Source organism: Cucurbita pepo, chromosome 6 (genome assembly GCF_057944985.1).
Source record: "Cucurbita pepo subsp. pepo isolate OVF chromosome 6, ASM5794498v1, whole genome shotgun sequence".
In the NCBI taxonomy this organism is placed as follows: domain Eukaryota; kingdom Viridiplantae; phylum Streptophyta; class Magnoliopsida; order Cucurbitales; family Cucurbitaceae; genus Cucurbita; species Cucurbita pepo.
The window spans coordinates 11,896,288-11,920,940 of record NC_141803.1 but is presented as its reverse complement, the minus strand read 5'-3'; the positions used below and the strand labels follow the sequence as shown (position 1 = coordinate 11,920,940).

Genomic DNA, 24,653 nt, shown 5'->3' with positions numbered 1-24,653 from the left:
CCCACCCCTTCGTATGGTTACAGGTCCTCCAGTCCTTGTTTGTTGCAGTGCATTAGTAGGTGATCCAAGACCAGAGATAAAAGAGGCAGCGGATTCATATACTGACCTTAGTGATATAGATCGAGACCTAGATAGAGAACGAGACCTGTTAGTGAGGTCCATATCGGTAATAGAAAGACCTGCCACAAAAAGCATTCGGAGCGGAAGTCGACCCTTCCCCCGCCATAATAGGACCACCTAGCTTTGCAGCATCGGTCTCGTAGTAGCACATATCTTTATTTAGTGATCGTTATAGGGATAATGAAACCAATGATAGAGTTGACCTAGCCTAGCGACATCCATCCCTTGTCTCCGACCGTAAGATAGAGACTACTGAATGCGCAACTTCAACATTTCCTGGGGTAGGCCTTTTTTTCAAAACCCCCTTCGGAAAAAGCATTGGCTTTCACTCGACAGGATCCAAACAAGCAAAAAATACACGTTACAGAAGAAAGGTAGATGTTCTGTGGCGAATAAAGAGAGTGCAAGCTATGCCAAAGCAGGTGTTCATGCCTGAAGTTTCTCATCAAGTATAAGGTTCGGCTTAAAGCCATTGGTATGCGGGTGACTTACATGGGGTTTTGACCTAAGAGCCTATTCATGGTATATCGAAGACTTTTCATCGTAGTTCAGAAAGTTAGAAACTTTGATCTCACCCCTTTTTTCCTATTCTTGTGTTTTTGTTTTGTCGATCTTGTTGTTGAAGCCGAATCCTCTCCAACAGGAGGGAAATTGATGCAGTCCATACACAACTTAAAAGAAAAAAAACTCTAACTAAATAGAAGAGGAAAAACAGCAGAAAGATGGAGTTCCAAAAGGGTGGTTGGTTTACCTTTTCATTTTAGTCAGATTTGAAGTAACCCAGTCGATAGAAGATTTTAATGCTTACTTGGTTGGATCAATAAGCAAACTCATTTTCTTGAATTGCTAGTTGGCCTCCACTACCTCTTGAGTAAATAGGTGGTCTTTCTTCTTTCTTTAGGGAAAGCTATTCCTTGAGATACTCCTCGTCTCGATAGTTCCTCTTGCTTCTTGTAGTTCTACCTTTAACGAGTAAAGGCCCCGTAGAAGATCATAAAAAGGCCTTGAATCAGCTTCGAGATTTTGGTCTCCTTTCTCTTTCAACATATACTAGAATATGGTTAGCTCTTTACTCGTTAGATGGGTTAGCTTTATGCACTTGTTTGTTCTTCCTCGGAGTAATTAATTGGTTGGGTCGGGTTCATCTCTTTCTCTAAAGGTCTTTTCAAGTGCACAATCTTACAAGACTACAAGTCTCAGCAAGGAAGATTTTGGGCCCCAACGACAAAGGAACGGGCATTTTCGGGGACTAGCCCGCTTCCCATTACTCGACGAGGGAAATTCCTCGCACATAATTAAGGGAGCCATTGAAAGGTGACTGAAACACCAGAAACTAAGACTACCCGAGCTAATGATAGAGGCAAGAACACTTTCCGGCCAAGTCCCATTAATTGATCATAACGATATCGTGGAAATGCTGCATGGACCCATATATATAGAAAGAGAAAGAGAATCACCTTGATACTAAACCAGATCGAGCCCGGGATCCTCTTGAAAATAGGAAGATCTAGGATAGGCGGCCAACCTCCTGGAGAGAGCGATGTGCATGGACCAGGTGAGTAGGGATGCAGCTCCGTGGATCGCTCGTCGGGCCTGATAGGTGGTAGTATCACACTCTTCTCAAAGGAACCGTACGTGACACTCTCGCCTCATACGGCTCCGTCCCAGCATCAGGACCTACCCTTTCCTTTGACCAACGGGTCCTCGAACCAACCTGTCCTCCCTTTCTATTCCTCAGTAAGCGCTTTCTTTTCATTCATTGATTGATTCAAGGTAGAGCTGTAGCTTGCTTCCAAGTCCAAGCGCTAGCAGTAGAAGCTAGTCGCCAGAAGCGAACATACGGGCCAACTATTAGAATATTAGTAAAGGGGCCTTTTCTTGCTCGATAGCGCTTTAGTTTGAAATAAGAACGTTTAGGCTTGACTAAGAGTCTCGTTAGGGCAGCTGCTCGTTTAGTATTGCTTTGGCTTCGCCGCCTCTATCTTGCTGGCGCGGGAGCTACCGCAACTAAAAGCAAATGAATGAAGGAAGAAGGCAGACGCATTAGCAAAGACTACAAAGGCATTCCAGGCCGACTACAAGACTAGGACTACAATACAAGTCATGAGCGATAGCGAAGCCAAGCCGGATCTTTGATGTCGAAAGCCCCAAAACTAGCTATCTTATAGCGGACAACTACGGCAAGCTTACTCAACAAATCTCAATAGAAAAAACCACTACCTCACTTAACGTCTAGTCTAGTAGTGGTTCAGATCTTGACCGGGTCCGAGCCTCCCAAGCTCTATGCTGTTGGGGAACTCCGCTTCAGTCTGACCCCCTTCTTGATTGACTATATTTGGGTCTTTGGAGTACTTTGGGATTATATTCTGCGCCGAGGATTTGTGCTTGTGGGCTAGGGTGAATATAGCGGACCAGCGGATCTGGTGGTCGACAATCGTTCATACTTGGTAAAGGTTGTCGCAGCACCTGTAGTAGGACAGAAGACTGATTGCGATGCCCGCGGACGAATTTACGATGTCTTCGTCGCTGACGTTCGTCAAGCAGGCCACGTGGATTGACCAGGGTCTTCTTCGGCTAATGATACCTCGATCCCGAAGCCTTCAGAGTATCTTTTTGATAGGAGCCTCGAGATGTATGGGGAATTCGCTGTTGATAGATCCCGCCCAGTGTCCTCCTCTTTCGCCCGCCGCCTTCCGACCCGCAGGAGTATACAATGACAACTTCCAGTCACTCATGCCCGATCGTGAAACTGCCTGTTGAACGTCCGATGGGGCCTTGCTCCGACCTGAGCTATGCAACAACGAGATCCCCCTTGATCTTTTACGGATGTGCTTGACGGTCCCCCATAATATGCTCACTTGGGGACGGATTACTCCAGCTGTTCCAAGAGTCTCTGCTAGTTGAACCCCGTCCAGTAGACTCCCTCTTTGGCTTATCCCCTTCGTCAGCTCTTTTATCGGGATATTATTACCTAGGTTCGTCAAGTTTGAATGGATGGCGTACCGTAGGTGGCAAGCAGTTATATGGATACGGTGCTTTACCCGTAGACGCTTCTCGAGCTCTCGCAAGAATTGTATGGGAGTCGTCCTCGGAGGGACTTCCTGAATGACGGTACCAGGGAATTCTACCGTACTCCGTGCAGCTATTGTTGTTGTTCCTGCAAAGCCTACCCAAAGGTTCAGGCCGGATTGTAGGAAGTGGGCGATACGTTTTTGTATTTCTATGAGAAGCTCTACGGCACCCACGATTCCCAGTAGTAAGTCGTCGGCATATCGCGCGTAAGAAATCCTTATTAAGTAATGGGGTTTTAAGGGGGCCAGCTTAGGGGCCAGGCGTCTCTCTGACCTGATAACTAGTCTCGCCTCCCCGCCCAGCTCTATCATCAGTCCTTTTCTTTTGTAATACTTCTCAGGTTCTCTCATGGCCAATTTCTTATTACAGCGTTCTCGACCATAGAATTCGTCCTGAGGGGTCAACCCGGTGGCTTCTATGAGGAAGGCGGCGCAAAGGAGGCTCGAGGGCTTGTTAAGGAAGGCGGCAAGGGCCGTGGGTAAACCGAAAGGCATTTTCTGGTCTCCCCTGAGCCGTGTGGTGCTTGTGTGTGGGGTGTGCCACGACGAAACAAGGGAATGAAAGGCCGCTTTGCGTTGGAAGCTCTTTACCCTCCCCATAATGAGGGCTCTGTAGCCTTGGGGAGCGTTGAAGCTTGCTTCTTCTCCCGAGTTTGATTGGTCATCACCTGTCCTTAATAGAACCGATCTGATTCTCTGAACAATCGGAATTTCGTACTTCTGTTGGATCCTCCCTATCTCCTGATCGAGCTTGTGTAGGTAGATGTTGCCTGGTAAGGCCGATAGTAGTACACTGTGTGGGACGGAGTAGTTAGGGCCCTTCTCACCTCCTACGAGTCGTCTGCCGGAAAAGACTTGATGAATGGAGTAAAAGAACTTGGGATCGTCAATCTCTTCCTTCAAGATTGAGATGAGTCGATGTCGGTCGATGGTGTGAAAACACTTCCTGATGTCGAATTCCAAAAACCAGCGAGAGGTTCCCCACTTTTCTTTGATCCGTCTTAGGGCCGAGTGGCGGCCTCGCCTCGAGTGGAAGTGCGATGTGTCTGGAAACTCGGGATCGTAAATGGATTCGAGTACCATTCTGATCGCCTCTTTCATGATCTTTTCTATAGGTCGAACTAGTGTGAGCGGTCTAAACTTCGACCCTTCTTTCTTTCTTCATATTGTAGGAGCAAAGCCCCTTTTTTGCTTCCTCTATCTCTATTGATAGATCAAGGACCCTCTGTCATTTCAGTGACTCATAGGGCTTCCCTCAGCTCAGTCTTTTTGGTTCTTGAGAATGGTCTCCACCTCTCCCAGGACCAGAATGATTATCCCTACCCGATGGGTCTACATCCATCCCTGAATGTCGTCGGGTACTGTTCACTTCCCCGCCATTCTTGTAACCGTCACCTGTAATCCGCGCAAGTGTGTCCGCACCCCTCTGAGTGGACGAGAAAGAAAGGAGATTTCTCGGAGCAACCCCCCAGGTTCCAGACCCAAGAGTCAACTTTCCCGTATGAGCATTCGGTACATGTATCAGTCCGTGGAAGAGTGAAAGGGTCACCACTACTGAGGATCTCCCCCCTAATCTTAGATAGGTCGTCTGAGGGTTCGCCGCGGTTCATTGCTGTGCTTACACACTAGGCTACCCTTCTCCGAAAGCTCCGCGGGACCACCTACCACTAGTCTTCGGCCAGAGGGGTTTATTGCACAAAAACGCCGGGACGCAGGCCCCAGAAGTGGGAAGCCCAACGAATCTCAGATGCAAAGCCCCGCACCTCATTAAGATCATATTGGCATACTCTCCCAAACAAAACAGAGCAGACCCCATTGAAGACGAGAGTGAGGTACAACAAGGCCATTTCTGTCTACCGCCCTTCTCACAGAGCCGTACGTGGACGTTACCGCTCATACAGCTCCCAGCTAGCAAGCAGTTAGCCTTCCTCTACAAAGAATGGAAGTGTAAATGAATCGACATCAAATAGAGGAATTCGCCTTTTCTTTTCAGCAAGCCACATCTCAGATACGGGGCATCCCTTTCACAAAAACCTATGGATCCACCCCAGCACCTTGTGATCTTTGAGAAAGAAGATCATTACGAGCCCTCTCCCTATCGGTAAAGCAGCTTCGTTCCTCTCCGGTCCATAATCTTTTATCTTTTCTTTCCTCTCCATCAATGTTTTTGTAGATTGAGAAAATTCCATGGTGGATCAGGACGAGAATGAATTCGGGAATCCAGGCAGGACATACTCATCCTGGAGCTTCCGCTCTCCTCTGGGGAAGAGTTTATATATATATCTCGAGAGGTGAGGAGAGGCAATGGAATTCTGAAACCGACAATGAATAGGTTCAGGCAATGGAATTGTGAGACGAGAAGAGGGTAGCCCCCTGACCGATTTCTCGGAATCTGAGGAAGACCCTGAACAAGAAGAAGCAGCTCTCGATGTGAGATCCTCAGGAAAAGAAAGAAGAGGAATTGGATGCCCCAGAGCAGCAGCCCACGGATAAGCCTTAAAAAACACACACACCACACCTCTTTTTCACTAATATAGCCGGACACAAACAAAAGAAAGAAGAAAAGGGCCATGATGATGATCCTATCTGAGTTTTCGACCCGATTGATGCGCTCCTAGCTCGCCTACATACCAGAACAAAGAAAAAGAATCTCTAGATTACTTTGATCAGAGAATCCTTGGTTTGACCGACGGACTACGTGGGAAATACGAGATCTAGGCAAGCCGCTACTTTCCCCTTGCCCTTGAACGATAGAAGAACTACTGAGATTCTCTTAGATAGCGGTCGCATCTATGGTCAATCAATACAATAGGTCTGCGGATCTATTCTTCTATACTACAAGAAATCGCCATCTCGTAGTACCACCACGACACCGATTCAAGTTCTTTTTCCGAGCCCCCCACCCATGCCGGCCGTGACTTCGACTTTGAGTATGATGAATGAGTGGAAAGATCTTTATAGAAGTTCCCTGTCCGATCCAACCAAAGAGTTAGTATCTCAAAAATCAATCATATATATATGGAGAACTAACAGCGAGTTTTTTCAGAAAAGACTTCCCCCTATCCGACGCGGGTGACTAAGCGCGAGACGAGCCATAACGGGCGAATCGACTACAACTCATCTATAAAGAACTCTTCTTTTTTCGGTCTATTTGCATCAGGCTTTTACCGTACTAGCTAGTAAGAAGGTCCGAAAGGGACGAAACCTGTCTAAGATCCTGTGTGCCGGCTTAGTAGCGCGTAAACAGAAGACATAGCCTAAGCTACACTCAATATTCAACCAACCTATGATCGACCCATTTATTCTTTCAACTTACTATCAATCAACCATGTCTTAGGTTCTCGTTGCGGGAGATCTTGGAACGTGCCCTGTGAATGCGCATACAAATAGGGTCACTATTCGCCTAGAGACATCCCTAAGTAAAGGCAGAGAGTGGATTCTAGATTATATCAATCGGGTAGGCTGGACTGGGGTTCTGGAAAAATCTCTACGAATTCTTCTTTGCAAGAGACATCCCTGGGTGGTTTAGTGATGTGGCAGCCTTGCTGGGATCTACAGATCGAATAATTAGTTTACAAGAAAGACGTAGGGGTCTTGTTTTCTCGGATTCCTGCTTTTGACTTTGAGGCTTTGACCTGACTGAAGGAGGTAAAAGTAGCTCTTTCCTGAACAGATATTACCTGACCTGTAAACAAAGACTACTTATTCTTGATCTTCTCCTGCTGAACCTCTATTCTTCTTTTCCGATATTCCCTGATTGGATTGTGATTGAACAATGAAAGATGAATGAGACTGAACAGTGAAAGAAGAAGAATCAGATCTTCCTTTACCGGAGAGGAAAGACTGAAGCAAGACAAGATGAATTCAATCCTTTACAGGAGAGGAGAGGAAAAGGAGTTCTTGAAGAAGAAGAATCAGAGAATGAATTGATTGAAGAAGAAGGATGAATGATCAATAACTACCTCACCTTCACCGTAACCAGAACCTATTTACCTTATTCATTCAATCCTTCACCTGTCGGTCTCACTGCTTTCGCTCCTCTCCCTATCGGTCGAGCTGCCTTCGCTCCTTCTCTGTTCTTTCACTGTAAACTCCTTCCCCTTCACCTGTCGGTTTCGGTTTCACAATTCCATCTAAGGTTCAGTAAACTCTTATACTTCTCGAATGCAGTATCCGAGTCTTGCCCATTTAAGGAATATGGAGGAGGTATGTGTCCTCTCGCTCGCCTTGACCAATCACAGATCAGCCCGACTAACGGTCGCTTTGATCCGTTACACATCAGCTCTCAAAAGTACCCCTTTCCATTATATAGGGGTGGACGGTAGGGCTAAAACGGGCATAATCGCTGGCTAAAAGTGGGCCAACTCTCTTCCATAAAGATATATATGGATATTCGGCCTTTAATGAGATAGTGTTCGTTACACAAGTTAGCAAAAAACAAGACTGAGGTCGATAGGGGCATTACTGGTAATTGCTAAGGTGCTTTCTTCAGTATTCACCATTGGCTAGCGCTCATCTCCAGCTCTGTTTCCAGCCCCTTTCATTTCATATATCTCGTATGCCATACCTCTGATTCTTTCTTGCTATACGTCCAAGCCTTCTCCCATCGGTAGTTGGAAGCAGAACTGAGACTTGATGTAACTGAAGGAAAGAAAAGAAAGGGGATATAGATACGATAGGAGGCCACGGTTAAGTAAGCAGGTAAGCGAAGGCTCTCTCTCTCGCCTGTGTAAGGGTCTTGTGTAAAGCCTTTCATTATTTATCTTCATAAAAAGTAAGCAGGTCTAAAGTGAGGTGATAGCAATAATAAGCGGGGAAGCTGAAGAGGTCTTCAAAGAACTTTTGTCTAATCAAACTTCCATTTCATTGGTCTATAAGGCAAAGTCTCGCTTAATCGTTCATTTCTCTTTTCTTCTTTCTTCAACCAACCGGTCATATCTGATCTGTAGCTGGTAGCGACATGAGAAAAAGGTACGGAATGGTTTTCTTTGCTAAATTGCGAGTTTCAGGGGAAGGATGGGTCAAGTACGACCTCTAAAAAGATGTGAGTTTCGCCTTTTTTAGTAGTCTCTGTCCTTCCCGGCCTGCTGTCGTCAACGGTCCGCTTCCTTGAATGAGAGTTGGTCTTCCCGCCGCGAAAACTGTCCGTTGTCCTTTACTTGTTTAGTGGCATCTGTCTGAGGGCATCTGGAATTGTCTCTTTCGGTATTCACTCTTGTAAACGGTCGCAAAGGCTCATCTGTCTACGACCTTTCTTTTTTCAATATCCAGGTTATCTATCCTTTTAGCGAATATCTCCCGTGCTTGGTTAATCGATTGAAGTACAGGTGCTTCGGTCAGCCAGCATGCATGACTAGGTGCTAAAGAGGTGCTAAAGAAAGATCCGCTTTTTATGCTCAAATTACACAGGATCAACTGTATTGGAAATTGGTAAAGCATGACTCCTCAATCCGTCAATACAAAATCAATACTGCTTCCCTTCTTTTATTCAAGGGGGGGCGAATACCTTGCTTGTAAGTAAGTAACATCATTTTCTTTCTTAAAAGATATGCTACTTCCCGCTCTTCTGTCTGTCATCTGTCAACAGGTATCGGTCGCATCTGGTCAATCAGTACACACGATATCTGTCTGTAAATAAATCGAGATCTTTTTCGTTATGAGTAGTAAGTTGGTTTATCATAAAGGAACTGAAAGACTATATCTGGGCTAGCTCGACTCCACCCCAAGGCAAGGGCTCAGGCACTGGTAGGGGTGTGAGCGTTAATACAGTTTCACACAATTCAATCAAAAAGAGTCTTAACAATAAGGAGGGAGACTGTATAAAAATGATACAACAAGAAAGAAGCAGAAATAAGTGCATAACGGTCAAAATGAGAATGACTGATAAGAGCAATCTCCTCTTCATTTTCGGGCATTACAGAGGAATAGTTATAAAAAACTATATTAAAGGAAACACAACTTCTTCGTTGAGGTTTGTTGAAAGGTGGAATTCCCCCGATATCCAAAATGGAAGACTGGTCTTGGTTAACAAGCTTCAACCATGTCTGATACCAACTGCAACAAAGACCCCATACTGAAAACCATTTGAAGTAATGTTAATGTGTGTGGCCTTTCCTGAGCAAGTCTTAGCTAAATTGGGTTGGGTCATATACAGTGCACCATCAAGACTGGGACGATCTCCACCGAGATTCACTATTTCTTCAGATTCACAGGTAGGTAAAAGAGGTCAAATGCCCACTCTTTGTTTACTCACCGGCAACAGTGGCGCTTCTATCTCTAATCATCCTTGCAGCTTCCTTCACCGGCGCTCACCTTTTTTGTCTGGGTGCACACAAGAAAGTCCCATCATCAGCATCCTTTCCATTTCTACCCCTTCAAACTGCCCCATCAACACGAATCACCTCAATTAGTTTCCCCTTTTTCCACAGGTCCCAGACCCAGTCAACAACCACAATTCCATTATAATCAAGAGGCCTTCTCCCCGTTGCCACCTCTAACACTACCACACCAAAGCTGTAAACATCTGTCTTCTCAGTGGGAATACCCGAATAAAGATACTCAGGTGCGGGATATCCCATTGTTCCTGCCGGTATAGTAGCTTCTCTTGTATTCGAACAGTGTGACTAAACTTCTGCCAGACCCCAATCCCCAAGCTTAGCATTGAACTCTGCATCAAGCAATATATTGCAAGTCTGAACATTTCTTTGAATGATTTGCCTCTCACATTCTTCATTCAGATAAGTCAGAGCGGAAGCAACCCCCCAAACGATATTCAATCTTTGCTTCCATGACAGGACTCTCGTCGAATTGGAGTTTCTATGGAGAATATTGCTGAGGCTTCCATTGGGTAAGTAATAAGAAACCAGGACTCACTCAGTATCTGAACAGCACCATCCTTGAAGCTGAACCAAGTTAAGTTCTTGTGCCGTAAACAACCCAGCATTGTTTCAAACGAAAGGATTGCGCACGCATTCCATTGGCCCTCTCAACCCTTTTAATAGGTACTTCTCCACTTAATAGCCACACTTCTCCACCAGATGGAAGAAACAAACCCCTTCTGGTCGCTGATGCCCCTTCACCGGGTACGGTAAAGTGTCTTCGACCCTTCACCTCCCCTGTCGGTAAAGCTGCATCGCTCCTCTCCCTTCCGATCTCACAGTTGAACTCCTCTCCCTTTGGTCTCACAGTTGAACTCCTTCGCCCTACGGGTCTCACAGTTGAACTCCTTCACTTTATTTTGTCTCACAGTTTCACTCCTCTCCCTCTCGGTCGAGCTGTTTCACTCCTCTCCCTATCGGTCCAGCTGTTGAACTCCTTCACTCACTACTGAACGAACCAACCTGATTAAACTAAACTCTTGAACGAGGGAAACCCTCTCCTTTACAGTCTCGCTGCTTTCTTGCTTTCACTCTTTTCCTCTCCCTTCACGGTAAACACTCTACTCAGGATGAATGAGATGAGAGTTCCCCTTCACCTTTCTGGAGCTACTTCATGAAACCCTGACCGGAACTGGAACAAAGAAAGAAGGAAGGAACCTGACCCGGAACGAACCTTATGAATGACGGAACCTGATTGAACTCGTGTAAAGACCTTTGATGATTTATAAGATACTTTCCCGGGAAAAAGGGGATCAAATCCTATCCTTTGTCTATTTTGAGGGCTATGCCATTTTCCCTGATTTAACTCGGTAACATAGTAAGTAGTTAGTCTTTCTCCGGAACAGTCAGTCAAGAAGAAGGTCAAGCTCCGTACCCTATTTCTTCTTTCTCTGGAACCGTAACAGGAAGATCAGCTCCTTCGCCCTATTGGTCTCACAGCTTCGCTCCTTCCCCTCCCCTGTCGGTAAAGCAGCTTCGCTCCTTCCCCTACACCTCTCCAACAAATGAAAGGATGGTCGCTTCCTTCGCTCATTCACCTATCGGTCGAGCTACTTACTCCTATTCTATTAATAATCAAGAACTCATTCTCCTATTCCTATTTATTTATTCAACCACGAGGTAAACTAATGAATTTCTTTCCTCTCCCGTAAGAAAGAAAGATGTATGAGACTGATTGAAGGAGGGAGGTAAACAAGGAATCTTAGCTCTTCTCTTTCTCCTTCACCGGAACCGCCTCTATTCTCTGACCGGACGATATTCCCTTCCCTTCTTGAACAGCTTGAACAGTAAACCCCTACCCCCTATGCCCTGAGCTACTTCTGGCCCCTCTATGACCTTTACAGTCTATGAAAGAGTAAATGAATGAAAGAAGGAAATGGAATTGTTCAACCGAGTTGTAGAGGTTCATGAAATGCAATTGTTCAACTGGGAGGTGAATGTAATGGAACATGAATGAGACTGAACTCTTTAACAAGGTCAATTCCCTTATTGTGAGTTATGAGAAGAAAGAAGGTAAAGCTCAGGAATAGTAGAGTCAAGAGGGTAGGCCGATTCTGATTGAACTCGTGTAAAGACCTTTTCTTATTAATTGAATAAAACCCCGGTAAAAAGGGCCATTTTTTCCCATTTTCCCTGATTGAACAGCTTGGTAAACAAGGTCGCTTCGCTCATTCACCTATCGGTCGAGCTAGCTACTTACTCCGGAAATTCAGTTAAGACATGAGAGTGAACTCCGTTCTTGTCCCTATTTCTTCCTTATTGATGGCGGTAAACTAAACTCGGTCTTGTGGCTTCGCACCTTTCCGATTCATGATCCCTGATTGTCCCTATTTCTTCTGGAACGGTAAACAAGGATCGGTCTCACAGCTTTGCCCCTGCCCCCGTATTCCCTTGCCTTATTTCATTGAAGGAGGTCAAAGTAGCTCTTTCCTGAACTCGCCTTCACGGCACGGTAAAGGGATTCCTGAGAGTGAACTGTCAGACGAAACCTCAACCCTGAGCTAGCAAATTCCCCAGCCCCTTTCTTTCTTGCTTGAACTGCTCTTTCTCCTTCCCCTATTGATTCAAACACTCAGTAAATAGGTTCAGTAGCTAATGAGTGGACTCTCTTGTTTGTCCCCGGCCGGTTGGTTCCTTGTCTCACAGCTTGCTTGGCTCCTCTTGATTCTTTCCCAAGGTAAACAGGAGGATGATTATTGAACTCAGTCTCCTGTAAGAGAAAGATTCATTCTGCTTGGACTCTCCCTGTCGGTAAAGCAATTCCATTTCATTCACCTTCTTTCACTCCTCTCCCTTTACTTACTATCTCGCGGTTGAACGAGTTCACCTCGTAACCTCGGGCTCACCGCTTTCGCTCCTCTCCCTTTGGTCGAGCGGTTGAACTCCTTAGCTGCTTGCTTTTCCAGACTCAACTCAAGAGGAAAGAGAGTTCAGACTCAGCCTCCTTCTCCTACTGATTGAACAAGGAAGGTAAACTGTAGAGAGGGTCAAGCGACTGAACCGATATGACCTTCGCAGCTACTTCACCGAAACCTTATTCATCAAGTGTTTCAAGGAAAGACTCAAGCAAGACAAGAGGTAAGTAAAGCTAACCTTTCTTTACAGTTAAAGAAGAAATTCAGGAGTTAGCTGACAGGAGAGTGAAGACGAAAGAAAGAGAAGCAAGCGACTGAACCAATATGACCTTCGCAGCTACTGAACCTGAACCGGAACAGTCAGTCTCGACTCTCGCAATCAAGATGAATGAAATATCCTTGATTGTTCTAGAATCAATGAAGGAGTTAGCTGCTTTGAAAGACTCCTTATTCATTCTCGTTTACAGTCAGGGCTGAAGAAGAAGAAGAACCCTCAACCCTCTCCCTTTGGTCTCGCGTCTTCGACCCTGTCCCTTCTTTCACTCCTCTTCTCGTCTCGCTGCTTCGCACCTTTCCTCTTCGTCATCCTTTAAGGACCAATTATTAACAAATTCTATCCCCTCCCTATTTTTGGGGTGATTTTCCCGATAAAAGAGTGAATTTGCCCTGAACCTTGACTGACGAGAATGAAAGAATCAGAATCCGAGAAAGGCAAGATTGAGTAAGAATCAGAATCAGATATTCCTTGGGAACCTTAACCTGAACCGATATGACCTTTACCTATTTCCCTTATTCATTCAATCCTCTAAAAGAAGAAGAAGATATTCCCTGACCCTATTTACTTACCTTATTCATTCAACAATCCTTAACCTGAACCTATTTATTCACTGTAAAGGAAGAGAAAGCAAGACAAGATGAATTACAGGAGGGAAAGAAAGATCAGCTCATGAACCGTAACCTTTCCGGAAAGAGAATGAATTGATTGAAGAAGAAGACTCGGACAAGCTTAATTAAGTATCCTTCACTACTGAGTGAGCCTATTGATTCTTGAACTGTAAAGTGGCTGACTGGCTGGCTGGCTTCTCTCCTGCCCCTGCCCCTGTATTCCCTGAACTTATTGAACTCGGGTAATTCATAAGTCAAGACGAAAGAAGAATGAGCCAGATTTCACTCTTTGTACTCTCTTGTAAGTAAGAAAGATGAATGAGACTGATGGAACTCTTTCACAAGGTCAAGCAGCTGTATGAGAGAGAAGAATCAACCGACACCCTTTTCCTGTGATTCCTGATTGAACTCGGTAAACTCCTTCCTTCACTACTGATGGAACTGAACTCTGGAACCTATTTCTTCTTGATCCTCTCCCTTCAACCACGAGGTAAATAGGTGTTTAGCATCTTCCTTCCGTCCGTCCTGTCCTAGCTGGCCTGTACGTTACTTAGTGTCTCTTCTCTGTTCTTTCCTTTGATTCTGCTTTCAAGACTCAACAAATTCAAGCAAGATGAATGAGAGCATATTATCTCCTTCTTTCACTCTGAGACTCTCCTGTAAACAAAGACGAAACTCAAGCAAGATTCCTTCTTTCACTCTTTTACTCGGTCTCTGATCTTTCTCCTTCACCTGTCCCTTCTATTATGGTTCGTTATTCTTTCACTACTGACCCTGAACTTTCTTTAACTCCTTAACCTCTCCCTTCCTTATTGAACTGGCTGGGGTTGAATCACTATTCTTGATCTTCTCCTTTCTTTTCCAGACAGTAAACGAAGAAAGACGAAACCTGAACCTTCTTGAGCTCTTTCACAAGGTCAAGCTATTTGATTGAAGAACCTTTACAGTCGAGAAAATGAATAGTGTGTTGAAAGTCAAGACTCTACTCCTTAGGAATGAGATTGAACTCGGTAAACGAAATCACTACTGAACCTCTCCCTATTCTTTAACTGATAAGACTCCTTATTCATGAGACAGACGAAACAAGAATGAGAGTGAACTCCTTCTTCCCTTCCCTGATTGAACAAGGTAAAGCTCCTCTCCCTATCGTTCGAGTGGCTTCGCCCATGAACCTCTCCAACTCTGAAACTAAACTGAACCTATTCATGCAAGATTACTGAGAGTTGTAGAACTGAACCTATTCCTATTTTGTATTCTTTAATAGATCTTGATCCTCTCCCTACTTATTATTAATTCTCCTTCACTCCTGAACCAGATGGAACAGTAAGAAAAGAGATTCATTCGGCTGAACAGTAAGTCAAGACTGAAGATTAATGAGAGTTGTAGAACTGAACTCCGGAACCTATCCTGAACCTTCACCGGAACACAAAGATGAGAGGAAATTCAATCCTGAACCTATGTATGTATGTATGTATTCTTCTTCTTTTTCGGAAGGAAAGACTATCGATTCATTAGAGTTTACAGGAAGTCAAGACTCACCAAGCGTAAATGGAAACTCCTTCCCCTCGGCTTCGCTCCTCTCTCTCCTCTGATTCTTCTCCCTACCCTAATAAACAGAATGATTCTATCTAATTCCTCTCCTCCCTCTTCTCGTCGAGCTGCTTCCTGCTTCCTGCTTCCTGCTTCGCCCCTTCACCTTTTTCCTTCCCTCGGTGAATAAGATCGGAAAAGGGGAAGACTCAGCCAGAGTCAATTCGTTCCTGAACCTATCGGCTTCGCTCCTTCACCTCCCTTGTCGGTTTCATTGCAGAGCTCCCCATTCATTGTCGGTCTCACTCCTTCCCTTCAAACACAAGGTAAAAGAAAATTCAAGGATGTTCAAGAAGACTCAAGATTCATTCTCCTTCACTCCTGAACCAGAACGGAACCTTTATCAATCTCTTTCACTTGTCCCTGATTGAACTGTAAATTCATTCACATGTTCCTACTTACTCATGAACCTTTGACTGATTGAATAAAGAGCTACTGAACCTCTGCTTCTCTCCTTCCCCTATGGATTCTTTTTAACTGTAAACAAAGACTGAACTCAAGAGGAATTATCCTGCCTGAACCTTCTTTCATCACTATAGGTAGAAAAGAGGAAGAAACCAAAAAGGAGCTACTGAACCTCTGTTGATCTCCTTCACCTATTGATTCTCTTTACTTTAACTGTAAACAAAGACTATCGATTAATTAGAGTGAACTCATTCACCTCTCCCTACTCATTCACCTTTGACTGATTTGATTGAACAAGGTCTCGTGGCTTGGCCCCTTGTTCCGTTCGAGTTCGTTATTCTCAGTTATTCTTTCACTATCTCTTTCACTTGGTAAAGCCGCGTCTTCATTTCCTCTCTCTCCCTTCTTTCCCTGTAAAATCAGACTCAAGATGCATTATCTATCCTGAACTACCTACTGAACGAAGCTTCTTTCACTCTGTCCTGTCTTCCTTCTCCTTTCGTGCTCTTCTTTCTTTTTCTCGTTCTTTCTTCTTCTTTTTGTATGCTTATGGGTGTCTCTTTTCTGTTCTTTCTCTTTTGCTTGAATTGGATTCTCCCTTCATTCTCCTGACGAGTTCTAGAAGAAATTCATTAGGAGCTTTGAAAGACGAAAGCGAAAACCTTTTCCTTCAAAGACGAGGTAAACTGGAGGATGATTCTTTCACTCTGGTTGAACTATTCAAACATTGGGCTGATCTCCTTCACCTATTGATTCTATTACAGTAAACGAGGGAAAGGAAAGCAGTTGAGGATTGAATTTCCTCTCCCTTCTTGAACGAGGTAAAGTAGCGTCTTCATTTACCTCGGCTTCTCTTCTCCTTGATTGAGCTGTAAACACAGACTCAACTACTTATTCATGAGACTCAAGATGAATGAGCGTCTCACTGCTTGGTTCTTTCTCCTAAACCTCCCCTTAAGGTTTCACGGCTTCGCCCCTTCCCCTCTCCCTCTCGGTCGAGCTGTTTCACCCCTCGTAAACTATCTGCTTCTCTTCAGCTTCTCTCCGGACGGAACCTAAGGATTCATTCTCCTTCACCAGATGTAACAGTAAGATAAAGAAGAAAGAAGGTCAAGCTCCTTTTCTTTTCCTCTATTCTCTGACCATCTGTTATTGTTTGTTATTCTCAGAAAGTGATTGTGTCAGTCAAGACTATCGATTAATTCGAGTTCCCTCCGTAACCTATATTCTTTCTTTCACTTACTTACTCTCCGAAAGATTAATTCTCTTCTCATTCAGCTATCCTTTCTTTATATTCGAGTCAATTCAGATTAAATCCTGTAAACTCCTCCCCTTTACTTTCCAGTCTATCAGCTTCTGCCTTCCCTTCCATTTCCTGAATCTCTCCAACTCGGTTGAACAATTGCTTGAACCAATATTACCTGAGCTACGGAACTTGAACCTGCCCCTTTTCCTCTTGCTCTTGTTTTCATCAGCTATTTTCCTCTCCTGTAAACAAATGAGTTGTCTGCCCTTCCTCTAAGGGGTTGTTTGTTGTGTAACAAGTGCATAAGGATGTTCGAGCATCTGAGCTCCTTTCCCTTAAAGTCAAGCTGCAGAGCTCCTGAACCTCCCCTGTTGGTTTCATTGCATCGCTCCTCTCCCTCTTGGTCTCACAGCTTCGCTCCTACACCTTTACAGTCTCACTCTCTCCTGTCCTTATTCTTTCTATTGGTTGGTTGGTTGCTGAGCTCCGTAACCTTTTCCTCCCTCTATTCCTTGACCTATTTATTTCTTATTCTTTTTCTTCTTCTTCTTACTCTCATCTGATTTAAGAAAAAGAGTACGGTCAAGAAGGAGCGAACGAAGCAGCTTTATCGAATTCTTGAATAAAGAGACAGAGAAAGAAATGATGATTTACCATCCGAAGTCAAAGTCAGAAGACGAAGACAGAGTCTATTTGTTTTTCACCTATTTACACTGAAAGAAAGAAGAAAAGAGAAATTCAAGCACGAAAACTAGTACTCCTCATTCACCTCTCTCTATTTATTCCTTCAAACACGAAGAGTAAAGAAAGACTCAACTCAAGCAAGATTGATTCGAGAGATGGAACTCGGTCTCGTAGCTTCGCCCCTGCCCCTTCAAACACTGGATAAAGCTATTTTACGGCCTCTTCTCTGTTCTTGAATTAAGGAAGGAAAGACTCATCAACAAGATTCATTCGAGCATATTCAATGAATTTACTCTACTGTAACTCAACGAAAGATTGACTCATTATCCTCTCCCTCTCGGTCTCGCTCTTTCACCCCTCTCCAACAAGGGTTTTTAACTATTCAATCAAAGACTGTAACCTCTTTTTCTTCTGTTCTTTAAGGAAGGAAAGCCTAAAGATGGGAATATATCTATACTATTCAGTGTGAAGTTATTGTGAGTTATTCTTGAACGAGGGTTGAACTATTCTTTCATGAACGAGGTAAAGCCTATTCTTTCTCATTATGAATCAAGTCAAGACTCAAGGAAAGATTCATTCTCCGATTCCTTCTTTCACTCTTAGTTAGGTAAATTAAATAGGTGGTTAAAGCATCTTCTGTCTGGAACCTGTTGGTCTCACTACTTCGCTCCTGCCTGAAACTGATTCAAGTGATTCATCTCTTTCTTCTCTCTTTTCTTTCTCTCGGTAAGTAAATAGGATAGAATAGTAAGTAGTCTTTCTCTCTCCTTAACTGAATCACTTGTCCCTTCTTTCAGGGTAAACTACTGAACCTATGGATTGATTCTTTCCCTCTGACGTACCATTTATGAATAAATGTTATCCTCTGTCTATTTTTAGGGCTATTTCTGAGGTCATTGAACTTCGCCTCTCCCTATTTTGTTTGGCTATGCCATTTTAGAAGTAATTTAATAGGCTGGAAGGATGAGAATCAGGTAAAGCGACTGAACCTGACCCTATTTCGTCTTTGTAAACTCATTCACCTTCTTTCAGGAACTGTAAACAATTCCATTGCCTTATTCATTCTCCTGAACTATTGAACCTGAACCGAGTAAACTATCAGCTTCTTTCTCTACAGAACCGGAACCGGAGGAGGTAAAGCTGCTATGCTAATTCGATACTATACTGTAAACGAGGGGGGCACTCTTTTACCGTCTCTTCTCTTGGCTTTCCTTTGATTTTGACTCAACAAATGAAAGAAAGATCAGCTGTGAGATAAAGAGAGTGAGAGTAACCCAGCATTGGACTGATTGAACTCTTTGACGATATTCCCTTATTCTTCCTTATTCTTGAAGGAACTGTAAACAAAGACTGAAGATTCATTCTCCTTTACTGTGAAAGAATCAATGAATTAGCGGATAGGAGAGCGGCTTACTCCTTCACCGATATTCCCTGAAGTTATGGTTCTTTCCCTTCAAACACAGTAAACAAGGGAAACTCCTGAACCGATATGACCCGAGGAGCTACTGAACCTGAACCTGATTTCACTTCTCTTTCTCCTCGCCCTACTCATTCTGTCTGCTTTTCCTCGAGATATTCCCTGACCTGATTGAAGAAGGTAAAGCTCATTGTATTGTCGGTCTCATTGCTTCGCTATTTCACCTTTACAGAGGAGGAAAGAAAAGAAAAAGAGAAAGACGAAAGAAACCGACACCCCTTTTCCTTTAAACACAGTAACCAAGGGAAATAGGCTCGATGATCAGCTCCCTTTCCTCTACCTTGAACGAACTGTAAACACTCAAGCTTATTCATAATGAGAGTTTACTCCTCTCCCTATTTCTTCATCATTCTCCGGAACCTATCCTGAACTTGCCGTAACCTATCAATTAATACTCCCTTTATTCATTAGACAGAACTACTTACTGATTCACCTATTGATTTGAATGAAACAGAACTACTTACTGATTAACCTATTCCTATTTCTTCTTTACTATTGAGTGAGGTAAACAAACTGTAGGATGATTCTTTCACTCAGTCTTTGTCTTCCCCTGAGCCTAGATTGAACAGTAATGAAGAAGAAACCTGTCCCTATTGATGATTCTTAAACGAGGTCAAGCTCTGTCAGTTTGTTTGCTTACTCGGGTTTCACTATTCAAACACGAGGTCAAGCTATTTTCCTCTCCTGTAAAGTGCAGTAGCTCTTTTCTTTCACTCGGTCTCTTCTGTTTGCTCCTTCCACTGAACCTCGTAAACTATCTGAAGGTCAAGCTCCAGAACAGGAAGTCAAGACTATCGAAGAATGAGACTGTAAAGACCATTTCTTCTTTTTTCTATCCTCTCCCTATTTTTTGGGATAAAATCTAGTAAAGGTAATGTTGAAGTCAAGACTGCTTATCCTTATTATAGAGAGTTTCCGGAACTGGCTTGCTTGCTTGCTTGCTGGCTTTCTTGCTTGCTGGCTTTCTTGCTTGCTTTCTCACTCTTTCACTCTGACGGACCGACCAACAAGAAATTCATTCTATCTCTCCCTTATTTTTAGGGATAAAAGAGAGGTATTTAGGGTGAGAGGTAATTCTCAAGTCAATCCTTCAGATGAATGAGAGTGAACTGGAAGTCAAGACTATCGAAGAATCAATGAGAGTGAACTGGAAGTCAAGACTATCGAAGAATCAATGAGAGTGAACTGTCAGGAAAGACTATCGAAGAATCAATTCGACTTAACTGTAAGTAAATCCGAAAGATTCCTTCTTTCTCTTTCTCTTCCCCTTCAAGTGTTGAAAGGAAAGACGAAACTAAACATTCGTTATCCTGTAAACACTCCTTATTCGTCATCGTTCACTGTCAGACTCAAGATTCATTATCCTGATCTTACTTCTTTCACTGACGTACTCTCCTGTAAAGACTATTTCTTCTTCTTCAGCTTTTCCTCTATTTCTTCTTTCTCTTCTCTTTCTCCTTCTTTATTCTCTCTCTTGTTTCATATTTGATTTTCATACGGGGAATGTTCAAAGATCTATTTTTCATCATATTTACGGGATTCCTGGGTTCGGGCCGGCAATGTAACTCGATCATTATCAAAATCAAACTGACTGCATTTTCGGTCCGTGAAGGATGTCCTTATAAATAAATAAGTGATCTAGTTGTCACTGATATTACACAATGTACATGTGGAGAGAATCCTATCCTATTCATAGAATACTAGCGGAGGAATTTCAGCAAAAACAGGAATTGGCAACGAATAAGAGTATAGAAAAGATAGATCAAAATAGAATATATCCTTTAGTACTCGCCATAAGTACTGCAATAGTTAGAAGTATGCTTCATTCTCAGGAAATATATCATTAATCAAGTAAGTAGAGCAACCTTGAACTCATACCCTTGAGGACCTAATCCCCCTTTATAGAGAGAAAATAGAATAAGAAAGAATCAATCTAGCGCCAAGCTAAGGGCGATGAGAAGTGCACAGAGAGAGCTTTCAAGTCAAGATAAGATGGGCTTAGGAAGGCATTACCGCTGGAGGGGCTTATCTTACTACAACTGACTGACAAAATGGAGAAGGACTACACTGGAACTTAGAGGGATTCTGCTGGCCTGGTAAGAGATTACAAAAGTGGTTTACCAACCTGCTCCAGATTCTATTTTCCACTGAATCTTCTGCTCCTATCCCCTGTCTATTTTTTGGGAGATTTTCCTATCCTCTGTATATTTTTTGGGTGAAAAACGAAACGAAAGAAGCATGAACCTCGGCTTCTCTCCCCTTCCCCTATTTCTTCCTTCAAACACTTGGTAATGAAGTAGCTCTTTGCTTTCCTTTGATTCAGCTTGAAAGACGAAACTCAAGATGAATGAGAGTGAACCGATATTCCCTGAACTACTTCCCCTGAACCTTCAAAGACAGTAAACAAGGTGGCTTCGCTCCTTTCCTTTACATGAGAGTCAATTCATTCATTCAATCCTACACCTATCTATCTTTTATTGTGTTTGGAATCAAAGAAAGAGATTTTGAAAGGGCTCATAGTGACTTGGAATAACCGTTCGTTTCTCTGTGGCGCGAAAGGGAAATAGATAGCCATTTTTGCCTATAGAACGTCTACAAACAAGATGATTGAATCGTCAATATCGCCGGATTCCTGTGTGTGTACCAAATCAATATGAAAATGAAAGAAAAAAGATCTACTGTTCTAATTTCATGCTTATCGGATTGTAACCGCTGACTTATGCCTTACCATGGCGTTCGTTACTCTACCACTTAGTGAAAAAGGCCTATTTGTTTGATTCAATTTCTGACTGAATAAGCCACTAGCCACGATGAGTTGCGTCTCTATAATTATTAGAAATGAGAAGAATGTACATAAATGGGTCTTATCCACTCGCTGATTTAGGAACGAAAAAGAGGATTGATTACTCTACTGAGTCTAGGTAAAATGGTTTGTTTATTGGATTTGATCCTAATTAAATGGATGAGCCCCACCCTAATTCATTTGATGGAGACATGTACACCCTTGAATATAGATCCATTCACCGAATCATTGATAAAGCAGCAATTCGACTTGGCGAGAAAAAGAATTCTAACAAGAACTTGTGGATCCCTATCCCTCTCTTCCCCAGATTTCCTACCTTCCCTTTTCCTTGAATGAATTTCTTGGCTTAGTGTGAGATTGAAATATACACCTACCTAACCTAATCTTACCAATGAGATTAAGTATGAGAGAGTTTCATCCCGTTCGTTTATAGCATATGGCAAACCAATAACTTCCCGAAGGGTACCAGCCTTCGTATGATTTAAATCAAAGAATTGATATATAGAATTCTATGGAATAATGCAAGACAGAAAACTCCTTCGAATTGCATCATATTAGTCGATTCTATTTATATTGACAATTTCGAAAAACTATTCATACTCTTTCTTCTCATAGATAGTATGATGGTAGTCGGGCAAGTATGCCCCCATCGTCTAGTGGTTCAGGACATCTCTCAGGAGGCAGCGGGGATTCGCCTTCCCCTGTTTGTGGGTAGGGTACTACGAAAGGAAGTGGATCATGGATTATGAATAAGCTTGGAATGGATTCTTCCCGGGTCGATGCGAGAGCGGTTAATGGGGACGGACTGTAAATTCGTTGGCAATATGTCTACGCTGGCTGGTTCAAATCAAGCTCGGCCTAATACACTAATTCACGTATCCCACCATAAAATGAGATAACCCATTTGTCCTTGGAAATGCTTGATATGAAAGAATGAATAAAAAACACTCTTAATCCATGCTCCTCTCACTAAAGTCAATGTCTCTGCGCATATCAATCTATTCCTCGCGTCTCTGTCTGGTAAAGCCAATTCTTTGAATCACAAATCTACATAGAAAGGTTTGAAGGAAATGAAATCACCAACATATGTTGTACACTTGATTTCCCCAGGATTGTAGTTCAATTGGTCAGAGCACCGCCCTGTCAAGGCGGAAGCTATGGGTTCGAGCCCCGTCAGTCCCGATGGATCCAAATCCAATAAGAACTAATATGGAAATTTCCATTTCTTCAACGAGTAGTGATGGGAGAAAGCCATATGTGCCATATGTGAATTACCGCACAATTATGGGTAGCATCATATTCCGGAAAAGAAAGAATACCGTACTGGGTCTAGTTGATTACACCACATTTAATGGAATCGAGTACTATACGTTTCCGGGAAGCACATACACAAAGGGAATTTATTTGGACGATACACAAAAAGGAAGGAGTTTCGAACCTACCTACTTTTCCTTGAATGAATTTCGCTGCTATTGTTTGCTTTGAGTTTGTTTATAAACAGAGGGTAAAGAAAGGTAGTTTGATGATGAGACTGAACCAGATAATTGCATTGGACAAGAAAGAGAGCAGTAGATTATAGAAAAGAAAGAATGCAACAAAGACTTGAAAGAAACTCAAAGTACAGAAATTCTTTCTTGCATCTCAGGCATTTTGTTTCAATTCGGTATGGATAAAAGATCTTCCTATCAAAACGAAAACAAAGAGATTATTGAAGTCGTCTCTATTCTAGCATTTATATTGCTACTGCACTGTTCGTTCATTATAGTTCCTACCGCTTACTTAATAATAGACGTAAAGAGAGTCAAAGTGATTAATTTGAATTAATCTTGATCCTCTTTGTTCTTATCAATGATTGAAGATAAGCAAAATGACAAGGATTCCCATTTCGCGTCTTAAATGAAATTGGCGGACTAGAATTATCAGTATTCTACGAGAGAAGTCTTCTATGAGATCCGAGAGTATGTTAGTAAAGAAATATATTAATCCTTCTACCATACTCTTATTGTTATTGAAGTGTATCAAATTGTACTCTATAAAACTAGAGGTTGAATATAGATGAATCTACAATATATATCTTTCTATTAGAGATATCATCTCAATTACATATATGTCTAGTTAGTTAATACAATATCCATCGTGGCCCAATTCTATATTCTTTGCTTCATACATTCACCTTGGTTCCAATGAATCAGAAATGAAATAATCGAAAGGCCCCGCGCTGCCCACTAATCCTTCCTTGTTCTAGCATGATAAAGAAGTAATTGATTGAGCAATTGACAGATAATCCAGGGGTTCGGTTCCGTAGGCACTTTTTCTCTTCAGATTTATAAAAGAATTAGTCAATCCCATCTTTCACGTTTGAGCCATCATATGAAATGAGTTCGATAAAAGAAGCAGAAATCCTACTATTTAGTAAAGAAAAGAACTAAAAGACTAAGAATAATAAATCAAAGAAGTGGGAAGCACCGTAATATGGATGGGGCCGAGGTACTATCTTATTATGAAGTAGTAGATTCTTATGGAAGAGTATCTCATTGGACAACCACTATGTCTATCTTCTTTGCGTGTCGAAAGTATGTATCTACTTTTAAAGGAATAATCCTCTTTTTTACTGTCACAAAGATCAAAAGTGTTGCAGAAGGATCTATCAAATAAGCCAAAAACAATCCATACGAGACAATTTCATTCTTCAATTAGTAGTACTTCTAGAGAGAGTCCACTTACTTCTTCCCCATACTCCGAGTGAAAGAGAATAAAGACTACCATTAAAGCAGCCCAAGCGAGACGACTTACCCCATGTGAATTATGTCCCCTATCTCTATGAATAGAAAGAAAAGAATTATTATTCTATAATTGCTCACTCATTATTATTATGAACTAATAATAGTGGAAAGCGCATAGTCAAAAAGAGATTCGGGCACAACACCATTGATGAAACAATCCACAAATATAGAATTATAACAAGTTCTTATATGCTAGTATAATCAAATTAAGTACAAATCAAAGAAAGAGGCGGGGAAACTCTTGGAAGTCTGAAATTAGTACCATGTAGGAATAATCAGACCTAGTCTTTTGTTCTCCTGCATTTCATTACATTACAAAGAGTATAAAAAGAGTCAATCAACCACTAGCTATCTAGA

The 24,653-nt window shown here is 42.6% G+C and overlaps 1 protein-coding gene and 1 pseudogene across 1 annotated transcript; both read right to left on the bottom strand.

Moving 5' to 3' along the window:
- Window positions 1–2,357: 2,357 nt before the first annotated feature.
- Window positions 2,358–4,504, bottom strand: LOC147792325 (uncharacterized; annotated as a pseudogene).
- Window positions 4,505–5,160: 656 nt separating this feature from the next.
- LOC147792324 (putative mitochondrial protein AtMg00530) lies at window positions 5,161–6,236 on the bottom strand. Its single transcript, XM_087124620.1, is given in 3 exon segments — window positions 5,161–5,421; window positions 5,423–5,503; window positions 5,548–6,236. Coding segments are annotated over 3 exon segments (369 nt in total). The 5' UTR covers window positions 5,764–6,236; the 3' UTR covers window positions 5,161–5,349.
- Between the last annotated feature and the right edge of the window lie 18,417 nt (window positions 6,237–24,653).